The sequence below is a fragment of the Drosophila arizonae genome, chromosome 4 (genome assembly GCF_054131065.1).
Source record: "Drosophila arizonae isolate 15081-1271.41 chromosome 4, UAZ_ARI_1.0, whole genome shotgun sequence".
NCBI lineage: Eukaryota > Metazoa > Arthropoda > Insecta > Diptera > Drosophilidae > Drosophila > Drosophila arizonae.
Window position 1 is genome coordinate 24,464,183 of NC_142924.1, and position 19,312 is coordinate 24,483,494.

Genomic DNA, 19,312 nt, shown 5'->3' on the forward strand with positions numbered 1-19,312 from the left:
TGTTCTATCTGAGGGCTTCATCTTTTTTGTTTGTCTGGTCATTTCATGCCGTGGTCAATGGCTGTCGTTGTGTTGCGGATTGTGCTCGGTGCTCAGTGCTCGGGTCGAAGTTCTGCTTAGTCCATAAAACTAAGCACTTGTCGGAAGCGGCGGCTGCATAAATATGCGAGCACAATTCCAATCAATGCGGCGCGGCAGCTGATAAGCGCACAAATTGCATAGTCCAGAGGGGCGCAACGCCCACTGCAGATGGAACAACCCTTGGCCAGGGGGAAGGGCTGGCAGCTGAAGGCGGCGGAAGGCAGGGGTGAAGTGGGCGGCGTCTTTACAGATTCCCCGCAATTTGCACTGCACTTAAACTGCCAACTCGATTTGGTAAGCCGGCCGTATGCCTCGGGCACTGGCTGTGGTCGACCCGGAGGGTTGGGACCCACTGCTGAGTGCCGTCGGGTTCATTGACCAGAGATATCCACAAAATCTAGTCTTGGCCTGCACATGCGATTTGTTTTATTAGTTTTTGCCGAGGGCTTAAGCAATGTTTATATTGCCAAAACAAATTGCAATGGCAGCTGCTGGCACAAGCCTTTTCTGGGACTGGCACACATAAAAAGCGTGCACATATATATGTATATATATAGGTGATATTTGGCAATCCTTTGGCTCCGACGACCAGCAATTAATAACAAATATCAACTCGACTCTGCCCAACTGCAAGCCCAACTGAAGTCAATTCAATTCGCATTGATTTTGACTCGGCTCTTTAAGCTGCAGCTTACTTCGTAGTCCTACCCTTTTGGCAGCAAGCTCCACTTGCCTATCTGCTGCTGGCCTGTCAGTCGTTTGCAAACTTTCCGAATTGCAAAACTTCTGGCAAATAAATCTGCGCCATTCAATGAAACTAAAAAACAAAATACGATGTAAAAATATCAGCTGCTGAAAATCAGCGCTTCAATTTAAAACCGAAGCGTGAAAAGTCTATTAGGTTGACGCGACGTTCGAAAAACTGTGGGAACAATGAAGTCTGCTCCAGTCTGCTCCATCCGCAGCCAGCTCCAATTCCAGTCAGACATCCACTACTCCGCCTGCTCTCCACCTTGACAGACTTGCCCCATGAGCTGTTGGAGCTGCCACCGCGTTGCACCTGTTTACTTGGGTTCTTTCGCTACTTTTAAGTTTGATTTGCTTCCGAGTCTCTGCAGCTGTGTTGACTGCCGTTAGTATACCCTATCCGAGAATGGGAATGTGAACTGCTCTTATATATTTAATACGGCAGAATGAATGTACTCAGAAGTAATTCGATTTCATTTTTTAAAAGATTAAATGTAATAAAATCCTACTTCATTACTAAAATTAAAGCATATAAATATAAAATATATTCAAACATTACTTAGGGAATTAAAAAAGATATAATTTATACACTTATTACATTTAATCTATATTCTATATTTAAACTTAGAAATAAACTGATTTTGTATGGATTATATCTCATATTCATTTATTTATATCAGCTATATCCATATGTATAGGTATATATATTTATATATATCTAACAGGTAAGATACCAAGAAACTTGGACTGAAATTGTTTACAAATATTACCTGAGCTGTCCAGTTGGCCCATATTTATGATATTTGATAGACGGCATAAGGCAACCTATCTGTAGTAGTGAAGGTATCAAATAGTAAACTATTCTCAACTAAATATACTTGTTGTAATGTAATTGTTGTTGCTTTTGTTAGTTGGCAGTTGTTGCTGCCTTTTGTATTTTGGCGTTGATGCGCAGCTGGCACTTGCTGAAATGTCTGGCCGGATTGGCTGCGGGCAATGTCATTCATAGCAGTTGGTTAAATAGCTGCTGCATACAATGCAGTATATGGATCTGTATGTGTATCTATAGCTATGCATTCGTAGCCATGTGTCGGGCACTTAGCACGCAATTTCTCTCAGCATGCTCTTCGCCGTGCTGGCTGTCATTCAATCAATCTGGCAATCATGCAATGCTTTGCAGGGCATTAAATATGAGTAGCAACACTCATTTTCCACATTATATACATTGCGCCCGTTTAAACTTTTCCTGGTCTGTCTCCCATTTTCGGTTGTCAACATTTAATGGGAATAGTTGAGGCTCGCTGTCAGAAATTCTAATTGGAATGTAATGCTAAAGCACACACACACACATATCTATACCTGTGTTTGTATATACTAATATAAAGGCGATAATCAAGCTAAACTTAATCCAACTAGCAATTCAGCTATTGAGTCTGGCACTTGCCAGCATTCGTCATGTGTGATATCTTGAAAATATCAATTAAATTACTCAATTTGCGGCAAATGAGAAAAATTACTGGATGTACTTTTTATTGTGGCCTTCATAGTTGAATGAGTACTAGGATTGTTATTACTATTGCTATTATTATTGAGCTGCCAGTGTTTAGCTAAGTTGTCGACCTAATTGGGATATTAATTTTATACCAGGCTCCAGGTTGAGATATTAGATAAGTAGAATGTAGCTATATATTTAATGATGAGTTGTTGCCTGCAAGGTTATTTCATAGTTGAAAATGGAGAAAGCGACAGTAAACAGTATGTACACATATGTGTATATATCTAAACACAGCTAATGTAAACACTTTATACGAAAGTAATTAAGCTTATGGCAGCAAGTCTTTTCGAATCTGAGCTTTAAATAGAACTGAAAACTGAGGCAGTAAAAAGTTAAAGTCGCTACAATAACAACAACAACAACAACTACGGCAAACGAGCTTGAGAACAGGTAGAGCCACCGGCTGTTCGCTAAGTCGACAAGTTTCTTACTCCAAGTCAAAGGCCTGAATGTCAACCGCGGCAAATTAACTAATTTGCGATATTTACGCAAACTGTAGAGGCGAGATAAATGTAGTTTTAAATAAAGTTAGAGTTAAACTTCATAATAGAGTCACTCTTAAATTTGACATAAATTATTTATAGTTTCTCTCTTTAATATTATAAGACGAATTGAAGATTCATTCATAAATATTTATAATTTATTTTCTTATATAAACCCATTATCTGTTAGAATCATAATCTCTTAAAGTTTCAAATAAAAATAATTTAAGACTAGAGTTTTCGCAAAAAGATCGTATGCGAAGTTTAATTATTATAAGTTCCGGTTAAAATATGTTGCTAATAATATATTTTATGCATATATAATAATGTCATTATATATAAAAAACTTTAAATTCTAGACCTAATCTTTCTTTATTAGTCAACCCAAATTAAATATGTTGTTAAAATTGCAATTATCAAAGTTTTTGTTTACATAATGTATATAACTATCTAAATGCTCGAAATTTAAAGCTTCCTTATGGCAAAAGTTGTAGAGGAAATTTAACAAAAAGCTTGAACTGGGTAAATAGTTTAATTAACTTTTGCCAAACTGCGAGGGCACAGCGGAAAATATTTTGTCTAATATCCGTTGCCAAACGGCTCGCAGACACAACAACAGCAGCTAGCTCTCAATATACATATATGCATACATACATATACATGTATATATTGCACATGTCTGCGATTTGTGCCGGGTGCCGAATGCCGAGTGCCGAGTGCAGAGCACCGAGAGTCGACTGCCGCGGGGCGCAATTATTGTCGCCGGCGTGACTTGAACTCAAGCCGTTGCCACTTGGCCGGCGGACATTGGCCACTCCACAAAGCACACACCACACACACAAGCTGTGGACGTAATCCAAGACGACCTTGTTGACGTCGTCGTCGTCGTCGTCTTTGGGGTTCATCAGTTGGCTTGCATAATCCACAATTAGAAAATGTGCGCAGCCCACACACACAACTGGCGCAGCTCTCGTTTGTCGGCGATGATTTGTTTGTTTTCCAATCAAATTAGGCTCTTAACGCAATTGCAAATGAAATCGAAATTAAGATCAATTGTGGCCATAAAGCGCTTGCCAACGCTAACCAATTAAAAGCATTCAACTCTAACTCGAGTTGGGTGACAATAAATAAATTTACGTTTAAGAGTTGCGCCATCGTTAAAAATTTCATTTAACTCAATCAGCGCTATAAGAGGGGAGTTCCATGCATTAGCTAGAGGCAGAGGCAGAGAGAGAGAGAGTGAGTGAGAGATACAGATGGGGGCTTGGGGGAGGAGAACAATCAAAGCCTATAACAATTCGAGTTGCCGCGTGCCGATAAATCAATTTGCTTGGCTCGCTTCGTCTTTGCTTTATTTTCATTTTGATTGCACATGAAATTGTATTTGATCAGCTACAGGCCGGAAAGTTGGTTCGACTTGGAGTCGTCGCAGTCGAGCCGTGGCACCCGGCGAGGGGCGGCAACGCTTCGAAATGGTTTTATTTAACAAGCTGTCTCTGTGACTCCCTGCTGGTGATTGGTGGCGCGTTGGCCACAGACCAGATCAAGATCGCAACTGGAACTAAAACAGGAACAACCTATGCTCAGATTCGGCCTGACCGTTTCTAGCTGAATCGCCGCTTCATTTCACTTTTCAATTATTTGTATTCCCATTAACATTTTCATTGCCAAATTTCATGCTGTGGCATTGGGTGAGTCGTGCTGCTATATATATCTCCTGATTCTATGACGCAATTTTGCATTCGAGCAAACGTGGCATTCTCTCGCCGGGCCGTAAAAGTCAAACTATCATAAAGCATATTAATTCACATAAAAATATAAAAAACAATTCCATGGAATACGAAACAAGTTGTTTAAGTTCAAGTCATTTGCGTGTTGCAAACATTAAGAAAAATTGTATGAAATAAAAACAAAATGCGTCGACGACTCTCAAATGGTGCAGAGATCATTCAGGTTGCTCGCAGAGCACCGCCTCCATAGATTGCATGTTGCCTTGCAAAAGCTGCGCTCAATACATTTTTGCTCATAAAAAAGTCAATTAGCTGTCTCTATAAAAACATCATCCTGCTCTATTCTAGTATCTCATAAAGCATAGATTTTATTTCGCCAGGGCGTGGTTTTTTTAAAAGAAAAATAAATACGCATATATTTTATTACAGCTAAATATATGCCATACAGTCTCTTAAAGAAATAATCAATACAAGACTATTAAATGTCTGATATATATAAATAGTTAACTATTTAATAAGTAAAATATGGGCGCAAGTTTCATAAAAACACAATCGATAGAAAACTTGGCTATATTTTCATATGCATACAATATATTAAGACGTTAGTTTCATAAAGTTGTTGGAAATTTTGACTGGTGAATTTAGAGTTATTTATCATAGGAACACTAATTTGTTGTCTATGGCTGTCATAAAAGACTATTTATTTAAAAGGCGTGTAACTCAAGTTTATCCATTTGTAGAGTCATCTTTAATGAGTTTTCAATGTATTGCCCAAGCGCGTAAATTTCGTCACACATATTGCGCATATTTTCTCATCATTCTCTAACCGGAAGCAAACTTTTTAAAATTTAAATTAAATATATACATATACCTAAGAGTGGCTGACCCTGGCAAACGCCCTTAACATACAAATATATGTAGACATTTATAAATATATACATATGTCTAAGTAAATCTACGCAACATTGACTTCTGTCTTGGACTTGGTCCCTTTCAAGCTATAGCTCCCTCTCCATTCTCCATTGAGGCCCAGCCCAACACAATTCACACTTGATTGCACTTGCCCACAATATGAGACGACATTAAAATGCGAGCCAAGAACTTTATCATGAGTGCTTCAGTGTTTCAGCAGTTTGCTGTGCGCATAGCTCGTGAACTCAGATTGAACTACTTCCTGCTCTCTCACAAATTTTCAATAAATTTGATGCATTTCTTTGGACTTGCCCCAATTCGGCCTTGTTTATGGTTCGGCCCCAAATATTAACAACGTTTCTGGCCACTTCCGATTCATATTCAGGGCACGCTTCTTGCTCTTATCTCGACAGACGACGAAATACATGAGAGACCATACAAAACGGTGCCGAGGCACGTATTATTAATTAGCACACATGCCCACTCCGACTACGAAGCCCGTTTCACATGTGAATGAGTGTGTGTGTTTCCTTCCCTGTGCATGTGTGTGTATGTGCGTGTGCAACGTATGGAAATGTAAATGAAAACGGCAACAGAAAACTCAAGGGAATCACTTATGCGACAATGTTTTGGCATGCAAAATGCAAAGAAAACGAAATATATCGTATATATAAAGTAAAGCAACGTAAAGTAAGCCAAAAGAAAAAGATAAGTTGGCGGCTGCCTCTTTGAAGTGCCTCTGTTGTCCAACTCACGACCATTTATTAGTCACTTAAATGTCAATTTCACAACACTTGAAAGAACCCTAATAAGCAATCAAAAAACCAACGGCAATATATTCGGCAAGAAGAAGATGAAATACGAATTCAAAAAATAATTATTGAGATATGCAAATGCTACATAATTACTCAAATGTCTTTAGGTTGGCTAATTGTTGTGCTTTAACAAATATATATCTATATATATAAAAGAAAGTTGTGTAAAAGTGAAGACTGCTTATAACTTGATTTGGGCTGAACCAATTTTCATGGTTTTTGATTTGTTGGATTTGTCTCCGCAACGAGTTTAGTATAGGGTCTTAAAAATACTGAAAAAATTTGCCGAATACTTGAAAAACGCGGTTTTTTCCCCAAATGTTCAAATTTTTTTTATACCCAGTAGGCTTGGTAACAGTGACAGTTTTGACAATAGTGTAGAAGTAAATAAACAAATGTAGTCAGTCAGTCTACGGTCTCCTGACCTCGAGCAGACCTGACTATTCAAAAAAAAAAAAAAAAAAAAAAAAAAAAATTTCAAATCAAAAGGAAAAATATTTCAAATCAAAAATCTGCAAAAAATCAAAAGATTAAAACCTGACTGTTCAAAAAATAAATAAAAAATTAAAAATTCGAAATTAAAAAAAAAAAGGTAATTATTAAAAAGTGTATTTTTGGCTTTTTATATTTTCGGACTTTTAAACTTTATAAATATTTCAAATCAAAAATCTGCAAAAATTAAAAAAAAAAATCAAAAGATTAAAACCTAACAATCAAAAATAAATAAAAAATTCAAAATTCAAAATTCGAAATTAAAAAAAAAAAGTTAATTATTAAAAATTGTATTTTTGGACTTTTACAAAAGCTAAATATCTCGAAAGTTCAGGTATTTGTTTGTCTCAAACATAAATTTGTGTAAATTATTTATATTTATATTTCTCGATTGTTTTATATGGTTTTGTGCGAGGGCAGTATTATTATTAACAAAAATGCCGCGTCCTAGAAGATCTAATCTTTCCCGGCGGACCCATAATGCAATTAGGCAACGGAATAGCGCGAGTCAATTATCTGACGAAGAGCGAGAAATCGCCCGAGAAAGGCTCCGCGTTAGTACCCAGGGAAGAAGGGCCTTAATTCGTGCTTCTCAAAGAGAGGCAGCCCGTGAAATGGCAATAAGAAATGGTTCAAGGATTGATTTGAATCGAGCAGCGTTTCGATATGATTGCACCATTGATTACAGCTTGAATCGTTTAGTTTGCATTGGTCCAATGGACGTTGTTTGCTAGCATTGTGGCGCATTGAAGTTTGCTGGTGAAACGCCCGGTTTGTGCTGCCTTAGTGGTAAAGTGACATTGCCATTAGCGGTCACCATAGCCATTGCGTTCCCTGCTTTATGGCGAAACACTAGAATCACGACATTTTCTAGCGAACACTCAAAAATACAATGCCTGTTTCCAAATGACATAATTTGGGGCGGAAAATATTGGAGACGGATATTTAAGGTAATTTACGTTAAAAATTTTATTTTCTATGACTGCCAAAAAAAAATTTTGAATAATGTAGTTTGTTAGATTTCTGTAAATAGTGTTTGTAAATATAACTATAACTATGGCTTTGAATTTAAAGATTCAAGGCCAGATTTGCCATCGCATTGGATCATTGCAACCTATTGAAGATGCACAGCAAAAATTCTTGCAAATATACTTCATGGGCAATATGGAAGAACAACTTGACCGGCGTCAAGAAATGAACACAGCTATGAAAAGAGCAATTCTCCATGATTTGCATGCTTAGAAATTTAAACCAACCAAAACTGTGCAATGGAACGCGTTTGGTGATAAGAAAACTGATGAACAATGTGATTCACGCGTTGATACTCAAAGGAAAATTTAAAGATGAGGAAGTTCTTATTCCTAGGATTCCGATGAGCTCAACAGATATGCCCTTTGAATTTAAACGAATTCAATTCCCGCTTCGTCTTGCCTTCGCCATGACGATCAACAAGTCACAGGGCCAATCTTTGACTATTTGTGGCCTCAATCTAGAAAATGCGTGTTTTTCTCATGGTCAATTGTACGTGGCATGCTCACGTGTTGGCAAACGATCCGCATTATTTGTTCTTGCACCCGACCAAAAAACGAAGAATGTCGTTTACAACAAGGTGCTTGAATGAAAATCCGATTAATAAATTTATCAGTGTATCCCAGCCTGAACAACATAGCTTTCAACAATTTTTTACCTAGAAATAATATAGAGGGCAATGCAACGTTTGCCGGGCCAGCTAGTAAGCATATAAAAATGATTTATAGCAATTATCAAATCTATTTATAAACATCGAAAATAATTTTAATTTGACGTAATTCACTTTAAGCTCTCAAAATTAGCTAGAAAGTGCAGCTAGAGTTTTTAGCCAATTAAGGCCAGATGATTAGATGACTTGGCTAGTTCTGTGCTTACTGCATTCATCTCTATTACTCATAGTTATATCTTTGATTTACCATGTATTTTGAAAGCTAGTTGTCCTATACGTAAAATAGAACTATGTGACGTTGTCATGAAGTGAAATTTCTTAATCTCAGGAAATATTGGAAACTAAGATAAATATGGTATTCCCGTAAGACATCATTCATAGCCCATCAGGAATTGAATAAACATTTATCCAAGTTCATTTAATTTAATCAATGACTAATAAAACAGTGTTGGGAATATTTGTCAACTTACTTATGACAACTGAAAGAATTTACATTTACTTTGAAATTTGAAAAACAACAATTAGCTAATTAAGTATAAAGTTTGCTATAAGCAAAGATCCAAAAAATAACAACGTATATGACATTTTATTACTCATAAGATCGTCAAGGTAGTGGCAACAAGTAAGAACGTTCCAGTTGGGCAGCACAGACTGTCCGATACTCGTTTACTGTCCAAGACTAAACTAATTTTGTCACAAATCTATATAAATAGTTTAGAGGTATGTCAGTGGAGGCAATCAAAGGTATGGGTAGATAATATTTGGTCTACTTTTAATGGGGTAGCTTATCTATTCAATTTCTAATACTGCAGCATATAAACTGTGAGATAAAATTTTTTCCGATTTACTCTTAGTAATATAAGCTGACAGTTATACATAAATGTAGATAGATACGGATAAACACAGAGACGGATATTATACAAAGTCAATATACTCTAACACTTAAGAGTGCACGATTATAAAATGAAATCAAAATATATACTCTTAGGCGTCTGTTACCTGAATGTGTGCAATTAGCTAGCATTACAAATAAATTATGTAATTTGTGGTAAGTGCGGTCTAATAATAGTCTCAACTTAAGTTGCTGTTTGCTTAGTGTTATATATTTTGATTATTATTTTTGGGTTCATTTAAATGCTTCATAAATTAGCGCTTCAAACTTGAACTTGACAATGACGTCATGCAGCAATCAAATTGCAATAAACAATGAAAAGAACAGCATAACAATAAAAACTCAGCCACCAAAAACTGAATAAAAATCTGTCGGAACAGCTGGCTAAAATAAAACAAGAACAACAGCGACAAAATAGAATAAAATACAAACGAATTCAAAAACTAATTTAAAATTCAAATTCGTAACCAACGCTGTGGAAAATTGTCGGAAGCCAAAGCCGAACGGAAAATTCACAATTTCGATTGCTGTTAGTGGTGCGACTCGTAATGAACTTCATGAATATGAAGCCCCAGTGATTTATTTGCCATTGCGCTTATCTGCTGCAAGTTGCAAGATGCAATTTATAAGCTGCCTTTTTTATGGAGCATGAGCCACAATAAAAAAGGGACCAACTGGCTGCCAACTTCTTTCAGAGTCATCAATAAAAGTCGAAGATTATAAAAACAGGACACGAGCTGCGTCTACTGGAGTTATTATATATATATATGTATATATATATATATCTGCATATATATCTACACTAAATATCAATGTTCAAGCAAGTTGCGGTTGTTGTTGTTTTTCATGTTGCACGTTGCAGTTGTTGTTATTGCAGATTGTCTAGTCAGAATGACGCCAACAGATTTGCCGTAATTTTAAGTGCAAACTGACAACTGGCAAATGGAAAAGGAAAATGGCAAAACCTGTGCTCCATCGTTCCGAGTCATTTGTCGTCATGGGAAGTGCGCACAAAGCATAAAAAAAGAAAAAAACAACGCACAGAGCGACCTTGAACCGAAGCTCGCATACAAACATATTAAGCAACAATTCGACTAAAGTCGTTTAACCGATTTCTACAGTGACTATTTTTAAGCTGTAATCCGATTTAAATCTTTATATTTATCTTTTGCATATTCCTTTATCGCTTTGTAAGCAAAAGTCATTGAAACCTTTAAAGTTGAACTCTCTCTCGCTCTCACTCTTTCTCGTTCTCTCTCTTTCTCTCGCTCTTTTAATGTTAACTATCTGCTACAGCGATCTTCATACGCATTTCTGCGGGCTTTAACCATTTGGGAAATTTAAGCGAAAACTTGCGAATCTCTTTTGTGAATCACTCGTTCAAGCTACAAGCCAGGCCTCCCCATCTCTCATTCTCGAACATCCTCACGCACTTTGGGCCACTGAAGCGCCGTCTGAGCACGAACACTGGACACTGGACAGTGGTTTTGCCTGTGGACCAGACAACCAGTTGTGTCCAGAAACCAGTTCGCAATTCACAGCTAGCTAGTGGCAGTTCTTCTGTGGCAACATTCGTTCAACTCACCTGAAATATCATATATCCCGAGTCGTACATCCAAAAGTCCTCGGGCGTGTGGCCCGGCTTGCTCAGCTGGATGGCCAGGCAGCGCTGCAGTATGAGGCGACAGCGCTGCGGACCACCGGGCGACTTGGTGCCCATTGCGTTGCGATTGCGATTTTTTGTCTAAAAATAACACGAGACGCGCCGAAACGCCGGAGACTGGAGACCAGAGACCAGAGACCGGAGAGTGAAGTTCAAGTTGCAGCTTATTCGTGGGGCGGTTAATGTCGCTTCTTGTTGACGTTGTTGTTGTTATTGTTGTTGTTTGATTTTTAATTCTTGTTGTTTTCTTTTCTTTTTCAACTTTTTTTAATTTGTGCGTTCAAAACTTCACTTTTAATGGTCAACGAAAAACAAAAGAGAAGAACTTTAGGAAGAAGCAAGAACGAAACTCGTATTAAACTGTCGGGCGATTGGTTGTTTGGTTGCTTTTGTTGTTGTTGTTACATTTTTGTTTTCGCACACTTTTGTTTTCGACTTTGTTGCTCTTTGCTTTATGGCTTTTACTTTGACTCGCATGAACCTTTGTGCTGAAGCGACGACACAACAAATAAACGCAACGACGCGGCGCACGCGCACCAACTAACGAAAGCAACGAACGCAAAGGCAAACGAGACGCAGCTGAGAAACGACGAGCACAGCGCGAGAGGGAACCGTTCGTACCCAGCGACAGAAACCAACTGAGCGCCAATCGCTCTGCTGCTGTTGCTGTTGCTGCCGCTGCCGCTGCTGCTGCTGTTGCTGTTACTTCTCACGATGGCTGTTGCCTCTGCTGCTGCTGCTGCTGCTGTTGTTGCTGCTGTTGCTGCTGTTGTCGCACAACACGAGCGCCAACGAACTGACAGCGACGCGAGCTGCTTCGGCTGCGCAAGTGGCGTTTGCATTGGCGGCTCGCTTGTTTTTTCGCACACATTTGGAGAGTCTCGGCTTTGAAGTTTTGCCTGCCCGGTTGGAGACTTTTTGCTGCTTGCTGAAATGACAACCACAATCAAAACGAGAAGCGGCATTAAAACCTTGATTATAAAATCAATTAGGCGAACTAAAAAGTATATACGTCTATGTCTATGAAGAAGTATTATAAATAATCACAAGTGCGACGTCTTGGCGTCCACAATTGCTCCTAATATTATTGTTATTAGCATCATCATCATTAGCAATAAACCTTAACGGTACGCCAAAAAATTTTGGCAACTGTTTTGACATAAAAGATTTCTAAACTCTCCCAGCAACGGTTGCTGCCCATTTCCTGTCAAGATTGTACCGGATATACTAATGACTACAAATGGATTAATTAAGAGCAAAACCTGAAACATGGATTTCAGCTGGTTTTTAAGGCATACAGTACATAATATATATAAGATATAAATATATATTATATATGTTTATTAAAGTATTATAATGAACTTGGAGATATAAAGAAATTCAATTTGCATGCTAGGAAATGCCAGACGCAGATTGCCTTTAATTGCGCATACGCCATGTACGACGAATGTCAATCAACGATTGCCTTTTCCTTAATGTATGTAAAAGCTGTCATAGACGAACGAAACGCAATCAAAAATGGCATAGAAAAACAGTGCGTCAGCATTAGAAATTTACATAGACAATTATCAGATCTCGAGCTCGGGAGATCTTACACGATTATTCGATTCGTGTCGCGCTGCCAGCGGTTGGTTTATCTCTGGCATTTGTCGCACATTCATCTTCCGAATTCGGTCAATGCGCGCGCCAGGGACATAAAACGACACGCGGCGGGAAAGAGATGCGAAATGACAAAGCGAAGAGAAAGAGAAAGAGAAGAGTGCTACGACTGTAAATGGAGCTGGCGGAGATAGAGTGGGAGAGAAAGAGTGAGAGAACGAGAGAGAGTGAGGCCCTCGCACTCTCCACACTCTACTCTGGCTGTGCAGTTGTAAGAGGCTAAGTCAAAGTCGCCAGCCAATTAAATGCTGATGATCTCATCGCCCACGTTTCGATTCTCAGCGCGTTGGCATTTTGGCCAGATCAAGTGTCGTAGTTGTGCGGTGTAAGTCGATGTTGGCCAAAGCCGATCTGTACCCCGACCCTTTACGCATTTTCCTTTTACTATTTATTTATTGTACTTTTATTTGTCGACCCATTAAGAGGCGGCTTTTGTTAGAAAACACGTTTCTCCAAAGACACCCAGCCAATCCAAACTGAACCGAGCTAACCTGGCTAACAGCCAAACCGCCAGGCAGCCAGCCACATTCCATGAGAAAGAGAATTCGCCAGCTGTGCCGCGCGGTCTGTGAATATTTTGGCTTTCTGGCGTTTTGGCTTTTGTTTATCTGTTTCTGTTTGTCTTACAAATCACAAACGTTATAAATGGGGAAACCAGCCGAAAAAAGGTGCTAAAAAATCTACATCAATTATTACTATTAATAATAAGCTGTCCACCATTGCGATTTGCATATATACTGTATATCTATGAGATATGCTAGTGTGTAAGTTAACATTTATTTGTTGTCCGTCGACTTGGATTTCCAGTGCCCCGGGCTTGACTTATGCTCAGGTCGCTGAGTCAGTAATTAAATTTGCACATGACTTCGAGTTGCGCTTGAATTTGAATGTGAATTCGAGTTTCGAGAGTTTTCAACTTGAACAATTGAGGAAATCAAGCGAACAATGTCCTTTACTGACCTTCGAGGTGCTAAAAATAAATGCCTACTAAATTTTAGAGATGATGGCATTATGAGTTAGCAGTTCAAGTTCTGTCCGAATCATGAGATCATTCAAATATATTATGTAGTAACCAACTCCACTTTATGGCCTTGCTAATTTGCCTAAGCCAATAGAAAACTTTCTAGTGAATTAGTATTTTGTATATCGTATAGATTTGCCCCTGATCACATATTCATTGTATCGAAACAATCTGTCCCTGATCTTTTATTCATTGACATCCAAATTAGCTCTGCATGGTCCGTTTCTGTGCATGGTTTGTATTAATTCTTCACGCTCATTTATTGTTAACAAAATACATAAGAAAACAATGGCAAATAGGTAACTGTGATATGAATGTAGAATATATAATAAAATTGCAGTATAAATATAAAGCAATGCCCTCTGCTGTAAAGAAATTAAAATAAACAAGTAAGAAGGCTTCAGTCGAGACTGCTCGACTAGGAGATACCCTGAACCCTCTAAGCTGATATTCTAATCATTTTGGACTTCTTTTATGCACACATACATACACATGCAGTTATAAGCACGCGCTCTGCGCTTGGGCTGCGCTGCAATGTGGGCAATATTATGAGAATTTATTTGTTGAATAATTTCTTTTGTAGACGTACGAGTTTAATGAAACTTTTAGAACGTAATCATAATGTTAAAATGTACATTCCAAAGCACAAGTCTCTAGTACTTGAAATGCGTTTTTTACAAATTGGGGGCGAAGGGGGCGTGGTATCCAAAATATACAACGCAAATTTGAAGCCTTCAGGTCGAAAAGTTTTCAAATTAGACTAAAAAAACATTGTCGCTTTTTCCATTATTCTCGATAAAAGTGTTATCGGATGAGTTATCGAAAAATATGATAAACTTGTATTGCCTATGGTATACACGAGTATGCATGCCAAATTTCAGCTCTCTAGCTCTTATATCTTCTGAGATCCTTTTGCTCATACGGACGGACGGACGGACAGACGGACAGGGCTATATCGACTCAGCTCGTCGTCCTGATCAAGAATATATATACTTTATGGGGTCTGCGATGATTCCTTCTGCCTGTTATATAAAAATCAAATGAATATCATAAATGACTCTTCATCCATTTCTATTAAAATAAATATACAAATCCGCCACAAAGACTAAAAGCTGGCTTTTGTGTATAATTGTCTGGGCGATTGGTCAAGAATGAGTGTTGTCTCTGTTGAGATGCCACCCCCTCCGCCCACTGCTGATGGTGTAACATTGACAGCTTACTTTCAATTGCGACATCTAGTTAGCGCAGAAATTTAAGAGGCAAATAAAACGACACGATCGACTGGATCGGCTGCATGAATGAATCGCTTAATGAAGCGGCGCTGGCAATTGTCGACAGGCCGCCAAGTCTGGACCAGGATTGAAGCTGGCTCTCGCTCTCGCTATGGCACTGGCTTTGAATCTCTGTTGTGGTCTGGTTGTGGTCAGTCGTCAGGCATTATCCACCCGCAAAACGTCAAAAGTTTTCGCCACCCGTCGCCACCGACGCCGTTGCGACGCTCTGTGTTGGACTAGCTACATAATTCAGTTTTACGGTTCAGCAGCGATTGGCGCAGGCGTCCGATTTTATTTTCGCTGTTTTTTCGTTGCCCCACGATCCAGCAGAGCCTCGTTGCTGCATGCTAGCCAATTGTTGCAATGTGGCAAAGCAATCGATTTAAGCGCCGCCGCATAAATTGAAGGCAACGTAGCTGCCACAGCGTTGCTGCCGCTGCTGCCAAAAGGTTCCTCCAATCTACAACAACATGATGAATTGTTTTCATTGTTGACTGCCAACTGCAGTCAGTTGGAGCTGGAGCTGCTTGTTGCTGCCGCTGTAGATGTTGCTGTTGCTGTTGCTGCCGCTGGTGATGTGAATGATGAAGTAGGAAAAAATTGCAAATTGTATCAAAAATTTAAATTTTCGCTTTCATTATGCGGCGGTGGCGTCGCTGACTGCATCCATTCCATTCCCCGGCTGCCACTCAACGGCGGCATTTGCTAATGGACAAAGTTGCTGTTGCTGCTGTTGCTGTTGCCTTTGTTGCTTTGTTGACTGTTGACTGTTCGCTGCCTGCTGCCTGCCATTGTTTTGGTTTATTTCTTCAGCTTTTCCCTATTTTCAATTTTGACAGCCGCGTTTTTCACAAATAATGAGCTGCCTTTGTTCGCCCCCGAAAAAATAAGATAGAGAGCGAAAGAAAAGCTAAAGCGCTTAAGTAATTTATTGGCATTGACCACAGGCTGCTACGCAGCGGCCGTTGATTCTCTGGCACGGCGCGTATACGCAATATGCAGCACCTATTACTCTACTAGCCAGAGCTGCAACAAACGGCTGCAGTTGCAACTGCAACTACTTGCAACTGGCATTCACTTTCAACTAATTACGCGCATAAATTAAATGCAAAACATGCTTCATTACAAATATCTGCAGCAAAAGTAAAATGAGGAACACAATCGCAGCTGGAGAAAGACAAAGCGACAGCCAGAGAAAATGAGACTTTGCAGATGCTAGAGCCAGAGCCAGAGCCAAAGCCAGCGCTAGCGCCAGAGACATCAGGAATGTCAAAGATGTTTGGCGAAGCCAAGAAATGACATGCCATGCTCATGCTTAGACCCCATGCTCCCATGAACACCCGGACTCCCGTACGCCCGTACACCCGTGCAGCCGCAGCCGTATTGCATTGCTCCTGCAACAGCTCTGCCAAGCGTGTGGCAGCCACAGCCGAGACGACGGCGGCGTCTGCAAAGCGGAGACATTGCGGCAGACGTTGCAATAACAATCACAACAACAACAACAAATCACAAACTTTAAATATGCATCTCAGCTCGAGTGCAAATACTCTTTTGCATTAGTTAATACTACTATAATTAATATGAATGGGATGTAAATCACATGTGCAATCGTTACAGCAACTAGAGATGCGAAGTTAGAAAATATTTATCATTATAATTAAATTATTATTTATTTATGATTGTTCTCTTGTGTTGATCAATTTTAAATAAGATGTTTATTGAAATTTTTAGGAACTAGTCGAATACTGCTTATATTCTGATAGAAGACTTATTAAGTAATACAATATTTACAATGAAAATATATACACATATGTTTGTCTAGTCATACATTTCATTTAAAACTGGTTTGCTTTTAAATTGTGAACAATGATGGATCCACAGCGAGCCACTCAATATATATAACAAAACAGTTTTATTCTGCATTTCAATATGTATTTGAATCAAGTTCTGGAATTACAAGCTCCAATAATCTTAAATTATATATATAAATTTAGCAATTCCAAAGCAGGCGTATACGATAATTTTATTCCCAAAGGCAAATAATTCTCTCTATTCAAAAATAGACGCTCTTCTTATTTATTGTCTTCATTCGTCAGAATAAATAAAATATAAATCTATAGCTTTGCAGACTCTTATCCAACTTGACGAAATATATAAAAACAAACTGCATGACAGCTGCGTAATCCCCGGCCGTATTATGAGGGCATATAAACATATGACAGCGACAACATCAACAATAGCAACAACCATAGCAATAAATGCAGCTACCGCAGGAGCTGTGACAAAGCCGTTGATAACAACAACGAACAAATGATTATATATATGTATATGTGTGTTTGTGTGTGTGAGTGTATTTGTATTTGCTGTGTAATTTTTAGTGGCGTCTTCAATTTCAGCATTCTTTTTGCCGTCTGCATATTTGACGTTGTTGTTGTTGTTGTTGCATTAGCAGTTGCCGTTGTTATTATTGTTGTTGTTGCAGTCAGAGATTGGTGATGTGCGCAGTGCTAGCAGTCTTAGCATCGAACGTTTTGGCTTATTGTTCAAAACGCGACTCACGTGTCGTATGCGTAATCTGTTCCAATGAATTGTTTGGCGCATAGTTTTCGTCTCCTTCTTTTTTCCTTTTTGTCACTGTCCAACAATTTCGGGAAGTTGTTATCAAACAGTGTGTGTCAGTTGCACTGTTGCTGCTGCTAATTCAATGTGAGCAGCGCCTTTTCATTGGTCCTTCTCTAGCCTATGAGCAAATTCATTTTGGCCGCCTATTGCAAGTGCCTCCCTCTCAGCGTTGCCATTTATCATATGTTGCAGTGTTGTGTTTTGGCTTTTGGTTTGGTTTTCTCTGTGTGCAGTTTTGTCTTTTCCTTGTCTCGTTTGTCAGACATTTGACAGTTGTTTGTTATTTTTGCACGTTGACTTTTGCGGTCTGTCTCACTGCTGCTCTATCTGTGTATATATATATATATATATATATATATAGATATGCTGTGTGTGTGTCATATGTCTGTGGCATATTTTCCATACCCCTCGTGCATTTGCCAGTTGCCTAACAGCCGCCCACTTCATCAAGCTGACCCCCGCGTCGCAGCCAGCCCCTTTCACCTTGTTTCAGATTTCAATTTTTATGGCAAGTCAAATTTTTGTGATGCTCGTTTCGTTTCATTTCGCTTTGTTTATTGCCGTTTTGGAGTGTGCAACATTTTCGAGGAAGTTAAAATTTGCATAGAAAAATGGAAATTAACAAGACCATTTGACTGGCTGTCTACCCCTGACACAGCTGGCCCCACCGCCTCTCACCCCTTGTGCTTCGTCCTGTTTGTGCATTTGTCTATGTCCATGTCTATGTCTCTGCCTGTGTCTATATTTAGGCTGTTTAGGCCAACATGTTTGACCAACTGAACTGACTGAATGACTGACTATCACAGTTGGTGGAAGTTGCATAGCCTATTTTCACTTCTCTGCACGCCACCCCCTACCCCACCCCACTCACCTACCACACACACACTCACACACATCTCTGCTGTGATGTAATCAACGTAATGCATGCGACAAACTTTCAGCTCGAATTTCAATTTGAGCTGAGTGCTGCAGACAGACAACAGAAAGAAATACGACATGAAAAATGAAAAATAAAAAAGAGATCAAAGATCGCCAGCGATTGCATCGCATTGCATGCATAATCGAATAATCGAATAATTAATAATTAATATTTAATATTCGTGTAGTATGATTGTCAAAAGTTTCACTTGTGTTTACATAAAGATTATTTCTTTCTATATTGCCGTTGCGCTTTCAGTTGCAACTCCATTTCTCACAGTCCTGAGCTAATGTTGTTGTTTTCGTTCACGTGACCTCCAAGGCAAACCTCACGTACAAGGATTTTACGATCGACCCACGCCACTTGCACACTTACATAAAAAATGGAAAATAATAAAAACCTATCTTTTACATCTGCTGTGTGTATCTCGTGTATCTTTTTATATCTTGGAAAAGTGAAAATTGATGCATGCCCGGGCAGGCAGGCATAAAGGAAGCTTCGCTCGCCCAGCAACAATTTCCTTATGGATTTTAATATTTCTTTTATAAGTCAGTCACGTTAATTCGCTTAAAGGCCTAATGAAAATGAGGCAGGCGCCAAAAGACGTGCAACTACATGCGATAGGGTTGTCTGCTCCAAGCGGAGAAACCACCGATTTACCGAGACAACAATTGATCGAGAGATTTCCCAGATACAGCCACACGAAAAAGATGAGGCCCCTCATATTGGGGGCTCACAAATGTTAATTG

At 39.1% G+C, this 19,312-nt stretch overlaps 1 protein-coding gene and 1 long non-coding RNA gene across 3 annotated transcripts in view; one reads left to right on the top strand and one right to left on the bottom strand.

The window, feature by feature from the left end:
* Positions 1-19,312, bottom strand: part of ko (Stork-head domain-containing protein knockout) — a 65,191-nt gene that overhangs the window by 22,403 nt on the left and 23,476 nt on the right. Inside the window, exon 2 of the mRNA XM_018007372.2 lies at positions 10,991-11,996. Within this exon, the coding sequence (XP_017862861.1) occupies positions 10,991-11,125 (135 nt within the window). The 5' untranslated portion in view covers positions 11,126-11,996. The remainder of the gene's footprint in view (positions 1-10,990; positions 11,997-19,312) is intronic.
* On the top strand, positions 6,420-8,482 carry LOC149269468 (uncharacterized). 2 transcript variants are annotated; one of them, XR_016270109.1, is made up of 3 exons: positions 6,445-7,148; positions 7,235-7,764; positions 7,889-8,482. It is a non-coding gene; the product is annotated as an uncharacterized LOC149269468 (long non-coding RNA). The 2 variants fall into 2 exon arrangements; XR_016270108.1 differs by having other exon boundaries at positions 6,420-7,764.